At 41.6% G+C, this 20,054-nt stretch overlaps 3 protein-coding genes across 5 annotated transcripts; 1 reads left to right on the top strand and 2 right to left on the bottom strand.

Annotated features, from left to right (window-relative positions):
* Window positions 1-8: 8 nt before the first annotated feature.
* Window positions 9-5,642, top strand: pusl1 (pseudouridine synthase like 1). Its single transcript, XM_049735005.1, has 9 exons — window positions 9-130; window positions 809-1,089; window positions 1,165-1,225; window positions 1,480-1,667; window positions 3,093-3,242; window positions 4,607-4,777; window positions 4,978-5,032; window positions 5,158-5,320; window positions 5,548-5,642. The coding sequence occupies exons 2-9, from the start codon at window positions 1,016-1,018 to the stop codon at window positions 5,607-5,609; spliced, it is 924 nt and encodes a 307-aa protein (XP_049590962.1). The 5' UTR covers window positions 9-130; window positions 809-1,015; the 3' UTR covers window positions 5,610-5,642.
* On the bottom strand, window positions 5,613-11,064 carry LOC125977931 (ATP-dependent RNA helicase DDX19B). 3 transcript variants are annotated; one of them, XM_049735002.2, is made up of 12 exons: window positions 10,836-11,064; window positions 10,344-10,383; window positions 10,190-10,279; window positions 9,551-9,686; window positions 9,337-9,429; window positions 9,141-9,243; window positions 8,913-9,027; window positions 8,647-8,824; window positions 8,108-8,345; window positions 7,745-7,907; window positions 7,429-7,620; window positions 5,613-7,338 (listed from the first exon to the last, which is right to left on the bottom strand). In XM_049735002.2, exons 1-12 carry the CDS (start codon window positions 10,896-10,898, stop codon window positions 7,277-7,279), a joined length of 1,473 nt encoding a protein of 490 aa, XP_049590959.1. In that variant the 5' UTR covers window positions 10,899-11,064; the 3' UTR covers window positions 5,613-7,276. The 3 variants fall into 3 exon arrangements, with proteins under 3 accessions (XP_049590959.1, XP_049590960.1, XP_049590961.1); XM_049735003.2 differs by having other exon boundaries at window positions 10,190-10,261; XM_049735004.2 differs by having other exon boundaries at window positions 10,190-10,258; window positions 10,836-11,063.
* Window positions 11,065-16,547: 5,483 nt separating this feature from the next.
* On the bottom strand, window positions 16,548-18,858 carry camk2n1 (calcium/calmodulin dependent protein kinase II inhibitor 1). The gene is made up of 2 exons (XM_049733842.2): window positions 18,235-18,858; window positions 16,548-17,662 (listed from the first exon to the last, which is right to left on the bottom strand). The coding sequence occupies exons 1-2, from the start codon at window positions 18,401-18,403 to the stop codon at window positions 17,589-17,591; spliced, it is 243 nt and encodes an 80-aa protein (XP_049589799.1). The 5' UTR covers window positions 18,404-18,858; the 3' UTR covers window positions 16,548-17,588.
* Window positions 18,859-20,054: the final 1,196 nt, after the last annotated feature.

Genomic DNA, 20,054 nt, shown 5'->3' with positions numbered 1-20,054 from the left:
CTCAGTGACTGAATTACTACAAGCAGAGAGGAGGAGGACGGCTGGAGGGGAGGAGTGCGCGTTGGCGAACCAAGTTGGAAGAAGAGCGCGCCGACTAGCGACGCCCTGCAAGAACAGAAAAATACCAAAGGTTGAAACAGACAGAATCATAATGAAATACGCTTAAATGAGATAAACCTGATTACATTTTTAATCCAGTAGAGTGCATTTTAATTTTTAATTTTAGAATATTTTTCAATTCACTATGCACAGTACCATATATTGCATAGGCATTCAAACTTTACAAATTGTGCTTTTTACGTTTAAATATTTTTTTCTGTTTAATGCTACGTACAAAGTTACACAAAAGTCATGTTGCAAAATCCAATCTCCATGAAAATGCATATTTGAAACACTGCTGCAATAACAAGATTATTTCATTTAATCACCATTGACACAATAATTCAAACATAATTAACATTTAACGTTATTCCACTTAAATACGACATATTGATCCATTACGTGGCCATAAAAGCAGTTTTCACAACTTCATCGTGCTTCTTCATGTCTGTTTCCTGTAAATATAATTTTTTTGCTCATTAATTTTTATTGGGACAGAAAGCTACTACTTGCCTACGTGTGATGTCGTTATCAAAATGCGACAGAACAGAGCACGTCCTTCTGCAAATATAACTCGTGCATTTTAAATCGGCAAATGCAGATTTTGGTATAGAACCATTGTGTGAATATATCTTTTAATTTGCATTTTGCTATGTAGCATATCAAATGGCCAAATTTGTCTTAACGCGAGTTGTCCTCTGGTTGTTAGAAGACTGTGGTTCCGGACTACAAATCCGATTGTGCCTACATCCGGATGCAACTCGCAGCATGTTGAACAGTCTTCTCTTCTGCTGCACGCACCAGCGCGGCGTTTAACAGTTCACCCTATTTGAGTTAGTTATTCAATGCATTTTTATTTTATTTTTTTGTGCAAAAGTGTCCCCCTGCAGCTTTTAAGTATGCAACCCTTTTGCAAATGACATCGAACGAGGTCATGTCTAATCACACACGTTACCTCATCTTTTTCCAATACATTGGAACTAAATACAGGTAGGCCATAATTTGCATACAGTACATTTGATGTATGTAGCATAACCGGCATAACGTGTTTCGTGTTTTATACAGTGGTGCAGTCAAAGTGCCTCCACAACAACTGGAGAGAAAAGGGGTCCAAGATCACTTGGAGGTAACTAACTCAACGCGATTTATTAAATGATCAAACATCCTCTATTATAGGCCTAGTAATGTTAAAACACATTTGTGGAGAAAGTTCAATATTTATAAAACTACACTGTTACTTGAGCAGAATTGAGTATTCTGACAACAAATTGGTAGCACGAACATATATGTTAACCAAAGACTGGATGGCTTAAAAAGTTAACTTTCCAATGAGATCTTATTTTATGTCCGGTCATTTCTCTCTCCCCCCTGTGGCTACAGAATGCATTAAGAAGACTGAGGCCACTCAACCCAGTGTCTGTGTCCATTTCCAGCAGGACAGATAGTGGCGTCCACGCTCTCTCTAACTCTGCCCATTTTGATTTCCAACGCAAGAACGACAAGCCGCCATTTACTGAGGACATTTTAATTGAGGCGCTCAATTACCACCTCAAACCAGAGCAAATTAGGTATGTCGATTCAATGATCTTTTGCAACACACTGGTGTGTATAGTGTCAAACAGTAGGAGTGGGATGAAGTCAAGCACCGAATAAAAGTCAGAACAGATAGAGAGGTGAGAGTGTGAAGGAGAACGAGCCAATTGGGAAACAAATGGGGGAGAGAGAAGCAGAAAGGATCCCAGCATCCCACTTGCATCCCACTAATCCTTCAACCTGCAGAGAGAAGGTTAGAAAGGATTTTCTCCGCTCTGCTTTTTGCTCTGTAGGATCCAATAACACACATGTATGCATCTGCAACACCCGATGGAAATAACGTTTTCCTCGACTAGTGCAAACGGCCTTTTTGTTAAATAGAAATGTGTAGTGATGTGTTTGTTTTTGCAAACGGCAAACGCTGTCACTTCACATTTCAGCAGGTGCCATTAGAAGACGTAAAGCTTTCAAATGCCACGTGTCGCATCCGATCCCCTCCCTCGTAACCTACTTTCTCTTCTCGTGCACTGGAAACACACACACACACACACACACTCGGGCACTGAGCTCTCTAATGTAACTCGGTGAGCAGAAATAGGCCTGCTAGCATGCGCACATGCATGTATGATGCATACAGCATCGTTCTCGACCCTGCCACCTTCCGACGGTCACCTGTCACAGTGATTGTTGTGGCCTGGAAGAAAAGTCCAATTTTTTGCAACCAACATTGTCTCCAAGATTAACCGATGGCAGTACTATAACAAATAAATATGCATATTTGACAATACATGTTGTGAAAAGACCATTTTCTGACAGCTGATCAACTAAACAGCTCATTAAGATTAGAGAAGAAAAATACATATGGCACATCCAACCAGGATTTCTTCATGTGGTGTCTAAAATCTGGTGGTTCATCATTGTGCACAGTTTCAATTCAAAGCAGATGTCGTGATTGGAAATGACACTGACCTTAATTCCATTCAAATACCACACACAGGCCGATTCATTGTTTCCCATCACTGGATCTGATATCAAAAGAGAGAGTGGTCTAAATGTCACAAGCAGGAAGCGTTCAGTGTCCCTCTGCTGGATGCACATCAAAGCTCGTCTCATCCTGAACTAATGCTAAATATTTGAGCGTAAGCGCTCGGCTCCTCTGAGCTCTATGCTCTCTGACAATGGCTGCGCTTTTGTATAAAAGCTGCATCATTGGCATTTTAGACAAAGACCCATGCACAGGTTTTATGACTTGTATTAGAAAACCATCTGTTCCAATGTGGGAGGGAATGAAGGATGCTTTTGATCAGTAGTCGCATTAGCTTTGCTAGCTAGCAGCATGACCTTTCCTATTTTAGTGACCTTTCCTGCCAGCATACTGACAATGTTAATACTGCATTCTAATATTCCAATGATGTAACTAATACATATTGATTGACAAATGTTTCCCCCCCCTTTGCCAGCGTCACCCGCGCCTATCGCGTGCCAGATGACTTCCACGCCCGTTATCGAGCCCTCTCCCGGACGTATGTCTACCGCGTCGCCCTGGGTATTTCCCATCCCTCTCAGCTTCCCCTGGTTGAACGCGACATGTGCTGGAATCTCCGCCACACGTGAGTCAACAATGTGTATGATTCCTACTCATACAGAGCTCAATCGTATGCGTGCACGCAAAGCCCCCCCCCCCCCCCCCCCCCCTTGCAGAAACAATAACATGTTAGACACATGAATAATCCACATGTGCTCAGTCGCAACTGCAAATTAGGGCCAGTCGACTCAAGTCAAACGTTTTATCCGAGCCGACGTCCCAAAAACAAAGGACAGGCAAAGATGTGGGAAACAATGGATGTCGGGGTGGGAAAGAAAGAGGGGGGGAATGCTTTGGGAGAGATTTGCTGCTTACATGATGTTCTCTTGGCGGGAATTGGAAGCAGGAGCGTGATGAAACACATTTTAGGGAGCACGTAGTGTAAGAGCATTTGTCGTGTCTTTTTTTTTTTTTTTTAGGGAGGGCGGAAAGTAGGCCAAGATAAGCTGCGGGCTTAAACACATGCCGAGCAGCACCCACACGTCTTCCTCTCTCGCTCTCCTGATCAGTCTTCCCCTGCTTCCCTCCCTCCTTCCTTTCGCTTCGTTATCCCGTCTCACATTTTCAGCATCCGCCTCGTCCTTCCGCCCCCGAGCATCCCCGTTTGATCTACTCTTTCGTCACTGCTGAAAGAAATGTCCCCCTCTCTCATCTGCTTTTGTCAAAGCCGAATCACGATGACCTCCGCAAAACCAAAAGTCGTGTCTTGCGTCATCCATCAGCAACCAGGAAGTAGTCACTAACATACAGATGGAAAAATGAACACAAATACAGGATTAAGTTATTTGTCGAGAGGCTGTCATAGATTTGCTGAGTCATCACGTCACAGTTTAAAATGCAAGAAAACCTTGTCACGTTTCAAAACCGTTGCCTTTCAGGTGATGCGGTCGTACAAATTCATTTCCGTGTCTGTTGAGCACGCTTAAGCAGAGTGTAAATGAAGCTCGTGTTTTCCACTTTGTTCATTTCAGACCCACATGTCACGTTCCACATTTTAAATGAAGGCGTTACGCTTGTAATTAGTGAGACATTCTCTTCATTCTTCCCCGCTCTCTCTATCTATCAGATCATATTTGAGAGCTGACGTTAGCTTGTTGAGGAAACCAGGCGCCGGCCCACCCTCTCCACCATCCAGCAAGTCACATTGGCACGATTGAAACGCTCACGTGGCGTTGTGACTCAAAAATATGTGCAAGTTAACCAATAAATGATTCCACTGCTACAAATGGAAAGTGGGCGTTTAAATCGTGACGCGTTTCAAGTGTCGAATCACACATCTACAGCCGAACCTCTAAAAGTCAAACTGCACCAAAATATGACTTCAAACGAACTAAATTGATCTATACAACTTGTCTTGTAAATATGATTTTGGTCACACTTTGTTGTCAGCGAGCTCGATATGGAAGCAATGAGCGAAGCGGCCACCGTGTTGATCGGAACTCACGACTTCAGCAGCTTCAGGGCAGTCAACTCCGACATGCCTTTCAAAAACCCTGTAAAGACGCTGGATGTCGCCAGCATCCAGCCTGGGAGAGCATTTGCAAGTGAGCACTTCCACAGGTAAACCTGGTTGAACGAGTAGACATACAGTATTGTTAAGCATATATGAATAATTCATATGAATGAATAATTATCTACTAATTTGAGGAAAAGGTCTACCAAATGCCAGATTACTTCCAATCAATGTTTTTTGTATGCATACCAAGATGGTAGACACATGCAAAATGGATACTCTAACATGGTTCCATGGTATCTTGCAGAGAGATTCCATTTTGGGAGTTGACTTTTCAAAGCAAATCATTTCTATACAAGCAGGTACGTTGCATTATATCCAGTTTATTCCCATTTAGTCCCATTAAAACTCTCCTGGAGTTCTGTAATCACAGTACCTTGCTTCTTCTTTAATGATCCCAAGCTTAACTGTGTCATTGTTGCTTCAGGTACGCAGAATGACGGGGGCCCTCGTGGCCGTGGGCCAGGGAAGGATCTCACTCACCGAGCTGAAAGACATCATGGAAGCTCGGGACACTCTGGCTTATCCACAGAAACTCGTTGCTCCACCCCGTGGCCTCTTCCTCACCAGGGTGGACTACAACAAGTCAGGTAAGCAATTAGTTGAATCACAGATTATGCTTGACTCTTTTCAAACTTTTTTCATATCAATTGTAAATGACTTAATCCTTTATGGGAATTGTACAAGCAATGTATTAAATAACACAAGCAAATACGTTCACCCCTGTATGCATCTCATGGGGCTTCATGCATTGTAGAAAAAGTTAGGTTTGATATGTTAATTACTAAAAAAAAAAAACTATTTTGTGTTCCATCAGATCTGCTGCTCTCACCAAAAACCTCAACTGAAGTTTTGAGTGATGCACAAACTCCAAACTGAACATCCATTTAATAAAGTTTTTATTTAAGCCTCTCTGGTTAATACTGTTTTCGTTGTGACACATAGGACGCTGCAAACAGTTGATCACCTACACATTTTTATTCAAATACATGACCGTATCCATAGCTCAGCTTTTTGACCACACAAACAGTTGAGTCTATCTTGTTCTAAACAAATTACTCTTAAGACTACTTCTGTGTGTCCATGAACACAAAGGTATCTTCTAATATCAAACAAGGTTTACAACATGGGGAGTGTTGCTGCTGTGTGCGCATCTAAACAGACTGTGGCATACCACACACACATGCCCACCATGTATTACGCTACATCCAAATAAAACTGCATACACGGTTTTGTTTTCACAGATGATCCATGTGGATATTTAGTACTCAAGCCTTAAATTTGGCTGCATGTATTTCCTGCAAACAGGAATGAATAAAAGCGGACCACCGCCACCAGTGTTGACAGTGCCAGTGGGAACCAAATGAGGTTTGTTGAAGGTTCAATCTGACCCTTTATAGTCCTTCAATGATTTGAAGGACTGAGCTCACATGTCACTGATGGATACAGCCAATTTTATTTTTTTTTCTAAAGCTGCGACAGTCAAAGTTGAACCTCATGAGGAATGTGTTTTTGCACTTCTCAGAAGTGACACTAAATCAGTCACACAATTTATTTGTCCCCGTCGATTTTAAATGTGTACACAAGTACACGTCCTCTATTATGCGACCATGTTTTTTTAACACAGTAAATCTGATTGGCATAGGTCCTCAAGTCAATTCAGCATTTGGTTTAAGAGTTCAATAGATACAAATTTCAAGTGTCATTCAGCATGTGAAGTCCAATATTTTGGATTACCAATAACAAAAGCATATGAATACATAATGCACTTGAGGAAGGCTTTGTGTATTTATCTTACTCACAATCATTGAGAACTTTGTAGTTTGGATGATGAAGAAGAATGGCGCTCAAGTCCAACCGATTGTGAGACAAAATCACATCGAACCTTAATGGTTCAAATCTTTAAAAAAAATTAAGAATCATGTGACATGTTTAAAAACAACTACATGTTACAGCTGAGCAGTCTTAATACTCTATAAATAAAATTGTGAGGGACGCGTGACTGGGCCTTAATCCAGAATGATCTAAAATGTTGAGGAGTTATTGGTAGGTCATCTTCATTTTGGCATTTGGCTACGCACCCTGAAGATAAGTTGAGGTTAATTTCATTTCTGTCATGTGAGTATACTCTAAATTTGCATAGACCCTAAAATCCATCCATCAGTCATCACCCCAAATGATGCCCCTGCATTCAGAGCAGCAGTATACCCAACTTCACCCTTTCCACACACTGTCGATGACCTAAAGAGGATACATTCATGAAAAATGTTCATATATGTATGAACAGCAGAGTCAAATGGGGTTTTAGGAGTTACTTGACAGTTAAACGTGTACAAGGCGAAAATAAAATTTTATTCTAGTAAAAAGAGTGAAATAGGGTATGTTCCACAGACTGAAGTGTATGTAAACATGCAGTATATGTGGTTTTGCCCCTTCCCCTCTAACGGCTTAAAATAAAAGACAAACTTAAAAAGTCAGCATAAAGAAGCATAGTCTTTGCAGAGCGCAAGTCTAGCTGGCATCCACTTTGTCAGCACGCTTTTCTTTCAGTTGGCGATTTTCTCAATTTCATCCAAATCGTGTGTGTCGAGTTTTTCAATTTTCTTATCTGGAAAAGAGAAAACCAGCGTCGTGTTTTTTTCTGCCAGTGGACGAATAAAAATGCAATATATATTACATTGAACCTATAAATACTTACTAAAATGCTCCTGGATCCTGTTGAGAATGTTCATACTCATTCTGCTGTCCACCATGTTGATGGCCAGCCCCCTTTTGCCGAACCGACCCGTGCGGCCAATCCTATGCAGGTATGTCTCGTTATCGGGGTTACCCTCCTGGTCTACGGGCAGGTCAAAATTGATCACCACCGATACCTGCTCCACATCAATTCCTGGTGGACAGCAAGTACAGAAAGGAAAAAAAACAAGGCGAGAGGTGATAGGGGAAATTAATGTTAATATTTTCACATATTTATAAAATAGGTATGTTCAACTTGGTCTGCATGGGTTCCTCACCTCTGGCACAGACATTTGTGGTGACAAGCACCTTCTCCTTTCCATTTCGGAAGCGTTCAATGACAGCTGCCCTCTGCTCGACTTGCATCTCCCCGCTAAGCAGCGCCACCTGATGGTTCTCTTTGGAAAGCTCTCCTGCCAGCCAGCCTGCGGTCTTCCTTGTCTGGATCACATGAAGGAAAGCAGAGTCACCAGTTCATATACCAGCCAGACACTCAAGGAACTTAACGAATTTATGCTTCATGTGGTAAACGACGTCAGTCTTTTGAAGTTCTTTATAAACTCTGGAACATTTCTCAGGAAAATGTGATACCATTTATAATCTATCGATCGGAAAGTGCTGGGGGAAGGGAAGTGACTCACATGGCAGAAAATCATAGCCTGGGCTATGGTGATGGCGCCATAGATGTTGCACAGGGCTTCAAACTTTTCCTCCTTGCTGTTGCACAACACATAGTACTGCTTGATCGTATCCAGCGTCTCCTCCTCTCTTTTCAATTTGATGATATTTGGGTCGGGCACGATGCGCCTGGCGAAGTCCCACACGGTCTCCTCAAACGTAGCTGAGAACAGCAACATCTGGCAGTTTTTGGGCAGCATCCTGTGTAGCAATGAACAAATTAAAATTGTAGCATCCTTCAGTGGAAACTCAAAATCCGAACATAGACACAAAGTGAACTCCCACATTTTCATCTAATTGCAGATTTTTGTGGAGGAACCTATTTGCCATTACTTGATAAGATTTAAACAAAGATTGCTTTGGTGCCATCCTGGTCCTCCCTTATAGGACCTTCATTTAGTCAGGCTATTATTGCCTTGTCTGGGCACCTACAGTAAAATTAAAATTTTCATGCGTGCATCTTTTATTGTCAAGAAACTTTTTTATTAATATTCATTTTTACCTTTGGATGCGAATACTCTGGTCTTTGTGACCCTGTGTTGCAATCATGACATCAGCCTCATCCAGCACAAACACCTGAATCTTCTCGGGATCAATGAACTTCAATTTGCTGCACCAGTCCAGCATGGTGCCGGGCGTGCCGATGACTATTTGTTCCTGAAGGTTCACGCCTCGCGGCACTGGAAAATTTTCAAAGAAACTTTGTCAACACAAAAGCACACCGAGTACCGGACGAGAAAGTCAACATGGCACTCGATGTGAACTTACGCCTATTTCCTCGTATGGCGTAAACTAGTTTGACTTCAGGATAGTTTTTGCCCATCTGCTCAATGACTTTGCCAGTCTGAAGTGCCAGTTCATAGGTGGGTGACAAACACAGGCACTGGATGAAAAAGGAAAAAGAGATTTAGAAATCTAACTCGCAGGTCACACAAGGACTAAGGATAAACCCATCTGCAGTCACTTGGATCACTGATAATATTTTCAAAAAATAACCTGGGGATATTTGTTGTCTGGATTGACGTGGCTGAGCATGGCAAGCACAAAGGCAGCGGTTTTTCCGGTTCCTGACTGAGACTGGGCGATGAGATTCTGTGGACTAAACAGAAAAATCAAAACAAACCGACTTTAGTCGCATCATACATTTAGTTCAGAAAAGTAGCACATCACAGTCAATGTGCAGCATACTCACGGTTCAGCGAGCATCATAGGTAAGGCGGTCTCCTGGATTTTGGAGGGCCGGTTAAAACCCATGCCATAGACACCCTGAAGGAGCTGTGGTTTACTGCACATATGAGAAAAAATATTTTTAATCTATTGATCAAGTTTGGCAGGAATACAACAGATTGGGCATGTAATGAACACACAAGAGGGATTATGAATAAACGAAAGAATGATACACTTACAGTCGCAACTCCTCAAAGGATTTAACAGAGTACAGTGGTGAGTTGGGATCCTTCTGAAGAACTTCAACTTGATTTGTGGTGTTGACAAGATTACTTCTGATTAACTTGTTCAACAATGACTGGGCCGCTTTGTCTTCTGCGGAAAAACAAGAGTAGAAATTGCATTTTTAAGATGGGAGGAATTGTTAGTGATCTGAAGGACCATGCAAAGCATACGAGTAAAAGCGACCATGATAAACTTGCATATACAGTCTACTTACGAACGCCTATACTTGCAGACATTTTGAGATGACGAGTATGTGAACACATTGCAAGGAGTATGTGGAAGCATACAATAACTTCTTAGAATGACTTATTTTTTCTGTGTCTTCTCTGGGGTATTTCTAGCAAGTGTTCAAAATTATAATGTAAACAACATTATTGGATCACATCCTTTTATTTTGATGTTCTACCTTTTTGGTTTATAACAAACAGCATCATTCGATCAAAGCTTTTTACTTTGATCCAACTTTTGCTTTATTGCATCACAGCTTTTTACTTTCGGTCCATAATTTTGTCAGCACAATTGTTGTGAGGAGTGTTTGGGGTGACAAAACAATTCAATTACTGTATGGGGCATACATAATCACATCAGCTCACCTCGTTCATCTTCATCTGCAGTCTTTCCTGGAGTCTTATCTCCCGCTTCTGACTTTACAACAGTACTCCCTGCTGATGATACAGATGTTCCTGAGCAAAATCACTTTATAGCCTTTTCATGCTTGAAATTAGTCTCATCACTTTGCAAACATACCGTTTTCTCCTGGTGCATCCTTTAGTTGAAGATTTCCAATCTGTAGAAAAACAGTTTACCACAGTTGACTAGAAAAACATGTTAACGGCAGTAATGATCAACTGTTATAAACATTTAGAAACGTGACCCTGAAACATAAAACTTGGAAAGCACAAATCTAGAAGAAGCCAATGCTTCTACTTAATCAGGTTAAGCTATTTTGGAACCTCTTGCATCATTCAGTTGCCAGCCAGTTAAAGCTGTCTCAATGAATTACCTCTTTGATGCTAGCTTCTGCCAAAGCTAGCAACGCACGCAGCAATTCTTTACCGGCTAATTTGGGACATTTTAGCGCTTGCATTTAAACTAAGCAAATATCCGAAGGCACGATAATATACGCAGATTTGTGTTGAAACAATGTCTGGCATTAAACAAATATAAGCATTCATTTTTTTACAGCGCTAGGCCTGTGACTAAAACATCTTCGAGGCTAACGTGAACTAGCACACTTACATTTACTGATTCCGCTCCCGCTTCCTGTGCGTCAACAGCCTGGGCCCAAGAGTCCGAAGCCATCGTTGTTTTCCCTCTGTCGTTGTTTTAAAAACTAAAACTGTGGAAATGTCTCAGACGTGTGTGAGAGAAAAGTAGAATCCAGTATTTTACAGTCACAATGGCGTGCCGATACTGACTGAGAGCCTTGTACAACAGCAACGTCTACCGAGTGGAAACGAAGTGCAGGGAAACAGTTCCTCCGTATTAAAGGTTCCTAGCAGGATTTCCCTCCAAAATAAAAGGGAATACTGTGAAAATTATTGCTATGATTTTACAAAACAAAAGTGTCAAAATTCAACCCTGTTAGAGCTAATATAAAATTTGAAGATGACAGTATTTTCCATTTCTACTAATTACTAATTAAATGTTATTAATGTTTGATCATGTTTTCATGGACACTGTCAAGGCAGTATCAATGTAACTTTACTATATATGATAATATCATAATCATCCATCCATCCATTTTCTGTACTGCCTGTCCCCACATAATAATAATTAACCACAGAAAATCTAACAATGTCCTCACACGCACATTCACACAAGCACATAGAGTGCAAATACTTTCTCTCCGTTCCTGCTGCTCTAATGTGTCTGGGTGTGTGTTTGTGCATGCACACGTGTTCGAGTTTGCCATCACACAGGGCGCATACTCAGGGTGACCTCTGCAGTCAGGCCACTGTGGCTGTCTGTCTCCTCTTTAATTGAATACAAAATTGATTTCACACATTTCCCCATGCTGTTTTACGCGGAGAGATAGATAGAAGATGACACTGGCTTGGGATTGTGTGCAGTTCCATCAACTGGGGGTCAACACACAGTGCTCTTTGTTCTGTGTGTGAGTCCAAACCTCTCGTATGCCTTTTGCATAACATAGTAGATGAGTGAAACGTCACAACATGTGAGAATGAGCATGCTTGGAGGTGCTTATTATCAGTTTTGGAGAGAAATTTGTCGAAAACCTGAAGGAGCATTTATACGGTAACATCCAATCACATGCCTCGCCACAAATATCCATGGCAACTGAAAAAGTAAAAGATATGAGCTCTCCAGAGAATTGGGGAAAGAGAGAGAAGGACTTGCAATCTCTAAATAAGGACTCATTTTATGAAGACGTGAAGTTGAAATTGGATTTCTGCATACTATCATGCATTGTTGCTCACATAATGTTTGCTCTTGGTTCTGTGGTTTCATATTTTGACTCTACTTAAAATATATGAGTGATAGATGCTATTTAAATAACATCAGAACTGAATAATTGCACATTACAAAATATTTGTAATGAGTTAGATGATTTGTGAATTATGATATTGTGTATTTTTCAATGCATTATTTCACAGGTTGCTGATAAACATGGCATGGATGCATCAATGGGTGCGAAAATATAGCGGTTGGACACAGTAGTGGAATGAGAATGAAAATGCAAGGAGGGGCCTGCCTACTGGTTGGTATTCCTCAGGCTTAGAGCCACAGAGGCTGATGGTGCAGAGTGGACATCACATTGGAATTTCAATCGGGATGAGGCAGCTTTACTGCTTTGGCCTGTGAGATTTAGCTTTTGTGTACATGTTGTTCTACCATAGCAATGAAATGAATAAAAAAATAAGATACTGATCAGAACGGGACGTTTAGAAAGCACAAGAATCCATGACAAAAAATATCAAAATGAAAACAAAACATGTCAATTCACTTGGACCGCCCCATCCAAAATCATGCTGGATATTTTTTACTTGATCTTGGTGACTGACAGGAAAACAATAAAGCCACCTCGCAGACTGATCCTGTTGAGATGAAAATGAATATTAATGCTCAGCGTTTTACAATTTAAATTTTCCACTGCAGTTCTTTGTATATGCCCTTTATCGTTAAATGTTTGAGTGACTTTATTTCAATGTTTAATTTTTTTTCCTAGGATCAGTGTTTCTGTTTGCTTCAAGGGAGACTTCGTTCCACCAACTCGTCGAGGAAACAGCTGGATTATTACGTAAACACACAATAGGGACAAAACAGCCCGGAGCCCTTTTGTAAAACGTGAAACGAGATTAGTTGGACTTTCCGTTGGCTCAGTGTAGTTTGGAGTTCACTTCTATTGATGATCATCAATCGTCATCTTATCAGGGCCAAAGAGCTCCAAGGCTCTCGAGCCCCGGCTGAACAATTTTCAATTCCTTAATAATTTATTGATGCCGGGCAGTCAAATTGCATATCAATAATGTAGAGGAGCTCAGTGCAATGTTGATACAAAACACCATCAGCTCATTCATGCTCAAAGAACTGCCGATATATGTACTATGTTTACTCCCACGTGATCCAGTGGTGGCCTCAAGCAGTGATCCAGACCGTATGAGTCAGCTTCATAATGTTATATATCATACCTGTGGGAACTCATGCCTTGCTGAAAGTTTCCATCTGAGTGGTCACACTGCAGGTGGAGTTAAAGAAACAACAACAACAAAAAAAAACATTTTGCACAGAGAAAAACGGAAATGATTTTTCATGTCATTCATTGAAGTGTAAATGAAATCAGCCTGTACTCTATTTCCTATTTTGAAAGCAGCAAGTCAATTTGGAGAAAGAAAGCTTACAAATGTCACCATGACACACTCTGATTTTGGGTGCGGGCCAGTCACACATGTAGGACAAATTAATGAACCAATGGCCAATTTCCATCTGGGTCAGCATCTTTTATTCACAAGGCACGCGCCGTGCACAGTTACATGTCATCCTGCCCCCGAGGGCCCTGTGGAGACCCACTCTGCCAAAGCGAGATGGTCCATCATTTTGTTCTGTTTTGAAAATAATCTCCAAGTAATAAATTAGCTGGGGGGCCCTCAAGCGTTTCCCTTTTGTTGACCATCCCACTTTGGATATTCAAGACTAATGTGTGTGCGTGTGCGCCTGTGTGTGTTTGTTCGGAAGATGTCAGCTTGCTATTCGCAGATTCATGGTGCTTTATCGATGTGCATGAATATAAAAACACGTGCTACCCAGAGCTTATATTGTAGTTTGTCTGCAGCAATAATAATTTGTATTGTATTGTTGTATTATAAATGACTTTTTTTCTATTAAAGTGATGCAGGGTCCAAGAGAGAGAGAATAAAAAACATTGTTTTCAGCGGCTGCAAGTCTCTTTAATTGATGAACTCTGCATGACCCCGTTTCTGGTGCACACTGCACTGTGATGCATCACGCCCAATATGATTTAGGGAATAAATTAAAGCACACGAGGAAACGGCTTGTTCCAAAAGATGAAAATTAGCTGTCACAACAGAACCCTGGAATACACAGCTTCAGGTAGACATACACAGAACTACAGCCGAAGTTCTATTTTTAAAGAAAATAATATTATTCTTGCCGTGGTTTGCAGCAGCAGGTATACAAGTACATCTTATCACACAGAAGGATGTTTTTAATACTTGGTCACCTTATGGAGAGGACAATATATTAAACAACCTTCGGTATGATGCAGTGTAAACTAAAAGCCCAAAAGTGGAAATGCAATGAGATGAAGTTGTTTCTTTGCGCTTGAAAACAACACTGCACCAAAATGAAGCTCGATCTCAGTCGTTGATTCCTCAGCATGGACGTGAAGCGGCAACTGAGCAACTAGGCAGAGAGAGAAATGGAGAGAGTGAGAGACTGGGGATGTGGTTGCTATAGAAACCATCTGGTGGGTCTGAACGGTTTCTCCCTGGCATTCATTTCATCATTGAGAACTCGCTCTCTCTTTCTCTTCCCTTCTTCCCTCCATGCCTCTCTTATCTGCTAATCTCTCTGTGAATCTTCCTCGCATTATACTTCCTGTTCTCCTCACTTGTTTAACGTTAATGCAGCATGCTCCCTTGTTTGATCCTTTTAGTTGCTTTTCCAAATTTTCATGGCTCTGTCCTGACAGTCCCATCTGCCCGACTTGGATTCTTACCCTCTTGTTTAAACAGCACCCAAGGACAATGTCCCCGGGCCAAGAATTTGCTAAAAATGACTTCAAACTGGATTGCAATCTAAGAGCCACCACAGTTGAAAGATTGACGTCATCTGCAATCACTAATTTAGTGGCAAGCAAAGTGGCGTTTAACAGACTTACTGCACCATCATTTCAATATTTCACTGAATAAACAAAAGCAAGCTGTTCAGATACCTTCAGGGACTTTTAGGTTTCCTGCGAGTGGTCGTCCTGTGAATTCCCTGTCAGTCGGAGAAGACTTGATCCCACAGCCAGTTCAGCACATATAGAGGAGCCAAAAGCCTCTTCATTCACACAAATGAAGCTTTGAGGTCAATGCCCCAGCTCCAAGGTTATGAGACAAAATGGTGAAGAGGTTGTCTTGCTGCGTAAGAGAGGTTAGAGTTGTCAGGAAGGAAGCTAACAAGCTATTGTTTATGTCTAGCAAGTATTTCATATGTCATACCTTGAGAGACAATATTATCCAATATGTCAGACTTATAGTTAATAAAACTTCACTTTGTGCCCCAGAGGTAGTAATTAATTCAGCGTGGAGTGTAATTGCATAGATGAGATGGCGTCCCAGAATTATTTCACGTTCAACTCTGCCCAGCTGGAAGTGAACGGGATCTGTATGACGTGTACAACTGCATCACCCCGAAAGCTGTTTCCAATATTTTGTCCCAGGTGAGCAAACAACAATTGTGTTGTGGGACAAAACTCATCTTGAAATTTCACTGCAACTTTCGCGATGAGGGAACGTAGTAGAGTAATATTATGCCCGAAGTGTGCAGCCTCTTATCCCATGTGAGGGAACAGGCTGTTGCTGCAGTAAGCGGCGTGCATCGTCATGGTTGACTGCTGTCTCGGAAGAAGGGACCGGCATCGGCGGGATAATGTGGTCACGCCACGCAGTGAATAGGCACTTTGGAGAGATAAAAGAACAAGAAACATTCCATTACAGTTAGCGATGCTATCAAAGCCGAGGGTCGGGGAAAACTGTTCCGCAACCCACCGCAGTATCCATCCGGCAGCAAGAGATGCATCTGTTACCATGGTAGCGGAACCCAGGCAGCCCCTTTCATGTCTGTCAAGAGGAGGAGGAGGAGAGACATGCAATATGTTAGTCCGGCCTGCGGTTGAAGCTGAAATAGACGTGCGTGCTTGGACGTGTTGTCGTCTCTTGTATGTACGCATTCCCTGCCCGCATCACGGCGGTCCCCGCTCGCTGACACTGGCTCGTCACACAACATGAATCATTTAAAGGTGGAAATGTCACGTCTCATCAGTGTCGCTCACGCCTCAGTGCACCCGCTAGCACCATTTGCATCTGCACGACCATGAACTTAAAGCAGCACTTGATTCAAAAGACCGGCTGAGATTGGTGGATACAAACTTTATTATTGCAATTCGCCATTTGGAGATGAAAGTGAAAACAACAGCACGGATGTTTTTAGTTTTTTTTTTTATTGTTTGTTCATTTGTATCCCATTCCCGATTCCTTCCAATCGTTCAGATGAATGGGACGCTACTTTCTCACAGTGGAAAACGCCGATTTAACCGTCCTTGGCAGCCAGATAAACAATCTAGTATCAACTGTACACAACACATCTGAAAAGTCTGCCAAGTCCAACCCTCGTCATATAAAACTAGACTTTTGTGTTTTTGCTACACTTGTAAACATTACAAAACAAAACAAAAATCCACCTCGTCATTCCTTAAACAGTAAATAGTTTGTTATCGCCTTTATTACAAGATATGAGGCCACTGTACAAATAGGAGTGAACGATACAGTACAGTATTAAGACTGCTGCTTGAGGTTTGTCATTCAAAGCTGTTTCACGAGGTGCTTCAAGAATACACACAAGTTTCAGAAGTTCTGCTGCTGTGCATGCATGATTTTAACGTCGCCATGCATGAGTTGGTATTTTAAGTGTTAGCCCTAAAAAAACAACAACAAATAACTTTTAGAAGTCAATGTAAAAGCACAAAAAAAAACCAGAACGACTTTTCCGGTGCAGCACAGTATTCACCTCAGGTTTGGCACACACAAAAATGATGCACAATGCAATATAAATAGTTTAGCAACAGGGTGCGTACAGTCATATCAACCAATCAAGGTGAAAGCCCGGAAGCTCACACGCATAGGTGGAAGGTACGTCATAAATAAATAAATGTCAGCTGCAAAAGGTAACAAAAAAAAACAGGCAACATCGAGAATCAAATTGGGCAAAAGAAAATCCTCAACATACATAAACAACAAAGATTCACTGCAACACATTGTTTCCCCCAAACAAAGAGAAATAGATACCAAACTTGTGCAAGAAAATGTATTCCTATATACAAATGTATACACTGATATATATATATATATATATATATATATAATTTTGACCGTTATAGCAGAAATGTGTGCTTTTGTTTCTATTTAATATTCATTTCTGCATCCTCTCCCTGATTTCTCTCCTTCGCCCATCTGAAGCCCCACCCCCTTCTCCATCCTTCTCCAGCTTTTCGATTTATGGCAAAACCCCTTCTTCTAGGGTGTGTGTGCTGGTGGCGGGGGTCCACCTGGGGGTCTCTTTGCTGCCGCTGTGTGTGCATCTCCCATATGGCCGTGACTGCCATGGAGAGGAGGGTGTGTGGAAGTGCTGCTTGCTGCCACATGAAACAAAGTGCTTATATACAATGTCTTTGGATTACAACGGGTAAATATCATCATTTAAAAAAAAAAAAAAAAATCCAAGAGTGTCTTTAGGGAGGGGGCATTTCTACGCATCCGCCGGGGTCTTCTCTGTACCATTTTTCAGTGCACCGTCATTGCCGGCCTCGTCCTCGATCACCACTGCGGATGACAGAGGGAGCGTGTTAATGAAGAGGGTTTAGTGTCTGTCTGACTGACAAATTAAAGCTCATTATCATTGTTTGTGCCAAGCGGCTTGTGGAGGTAAACAAAATAACATTAATTATGTGAATGCATGCATGAAGCACCTGTGCTGGCCTTAGAGGAGCAGGACATGCAAACAAATGCATAAATGATGCACATACTGTACATGCAAGTGCGTGTTGTGGTTGTGCACCACATCAAGTGCGCATGTGTGTGCGTGGCAGGCAGTACAAGTCACACATTGGGATTCACCATCAGGAATGCAGCACATACATCTTTTTTTTTTTTTGGTGCAAATGGTAATTAAGTCAGCGTAAAGCGTTCATTTATGGGGAGCAGTGAGCGTTTTAAAAGCATTGCGCATCTGACTAGTGCTGCACAGCCAAATGAAGAAAAAAAACACACAATAAAGAACACAAACGCAATAATTTCAGGGGGGGTGGAATGGTGACACATCCACATAAAGGCAAAAGTGGCGCAGTCAACATAAGACGCATGCCAATTTAATTCAATATATTAAATGTACCTACCCCGTTTGCTGCGGCCTATTTGTCCCAGCTTGGGCGGACGTTTATTCTGCGAACCGTTGAAGAAGTTGTTGGTGTCTTGAAGGCGACAGGTGAAGGAAAGGTGTTCCTCGTCGCCCTCGTTCCCATAATGACTCATTTTTTCTTCGTTGAAAGGCAGCACTTCCGACATTTTCAGATGCGTCTTAGAGCAAAACACGAGGCGCGCTAAGCGGGAAGCTCCTCGCCGATCGCGTGAACAACAACAAAAAAAATAAAAAGAGAAAAAAAATAAAACGACACACACGACGCGGGCACGATCGAGTCTTATGTTGTTTACCCACAACACACGTGTATGTGTGTGTGTCTCAGGAATAAAACACTGGAAATGTCCTTAAATCATCCAATCGTGCAGCTTGGGCAACATTATTAAAAAAAAAATCCTTATTCCTTTTCTCTCCGCTCTCCGTCGATGGTTGTCTAAAAAAGAGAAGCGTGTTGGTTTGGTGATGGAGAATCGCGGTGGTTGCGCCCACTGCGCGGAGTCGCTGGCACGGAAAATGTGAGGGAGAGATGCAAATAGAAGAGCGATGCAAAACGCGGATCCCGGGGAGACCTGGCGAGGGAGCTGTTTGATTGAGGGGGGGGGGGGGGGGGGTGTCTCTAGTGCAAAAGCAAAGCAAAAAAAACACATAGACAGAAAAGACACAATTTAGGATCCGCTTCCAGCTCAGTAGGATTTGCACTCAGAAACTATGGCGCGTGCATGTACTGTGTGGGAAATCCAGTTGACACGACGAGGCAGAGCTGCCAAAGCATGGAAGACACAATTGTGCAGCTTATTTGGACAGCAGGAATGAGGAAAAGACTCGGGCCAGTAGGTGGCAGTATCGTTATCATTTGACCTTTGGCCTCTAAGCGCCCTTGTTTTTCACTAGTCTGTTATGATAGTCATATTTCACTTCATACCAATTTCATTGTAAAATAAATTTTAATCTTAACCCCAGTAGCAACCAACACAAGGACGAAAGTATCAGGAATACTTTAATTGACTAGTTTACTGGAACAAAGGCTGTGTGTAAAAAGAAAGACATCAAATATAGTTTTATTACTAAATGTAGGATTCATTTTCTCTATGGCACAGCTTTACAGTTCTATATAAAATCATTACAACCTTACTTTTACTATATCTACAGAACCTAATGTGGTACATTTATCAGTGAGAAACACACTTAAGAATAGACACCATCAGAGCTTTCAAGAATGTAAAGTCTTTAAATAATTAAAGAAGCAAGACATATAAAGGCGTAAGATTGGCTTCGGCTCACTCAAGACCCGAATGAAAACAAGCGTGATAGAAAATGGATGGACAGACAGAAAGCTTATTGACCAAGCCCAATTACAAATGGCCTTTTGGTCTCCTTGACCGACACTGTCTATTATAGCGTGTAATGAAGCTAATCTGAAGTAACATGACTTTCTTTTGCCGCCACCTCGCTCTTATGCAATAGTGACAGTATATAACAGTACATTTGCTACAGTGCATTGGAAGATGAGCTAAGATAAAATGTTTTTTACATTATGTACACTTTGTAACATTGTGAGAAAAACACACTTATCTTTTTTTGTCATGCATCCACATCCCTGTTAACCTATGCAGGGTGCCCTTTGCAAGAATTAATCATCCGTCGCCATTGACTACCATAGCTTTGCAATGATAATATGCCATTATCAGCCTTATGGCAAGTCAGCATCATCCACACACGTACACATACACAGACACATCTCCCCTCTTGTACCACATTGAGCATCATCTGAATAATTTATGCTCTACCCAAGAGACA

This window comes from Syngnathus scovelli, chromosome 11 (genome assembly GCF_024217435.2).
Source record: "Syngnathus scovelli strain Florida chromosome 11, RoL_Ssco_1.2, whole genome shotgun sequence".
Classification (NCBI taxonomy): domain Eukaryota; kingdom Metazoa; phylum Chordata; class Actinopteri; order Syngnathiformes; family Syngnathidae; genus Syngnathus; species Syngnathus scovelli.
This window is presented reverse-complemented; position numbering and strand designations above follow the sequence as displayed.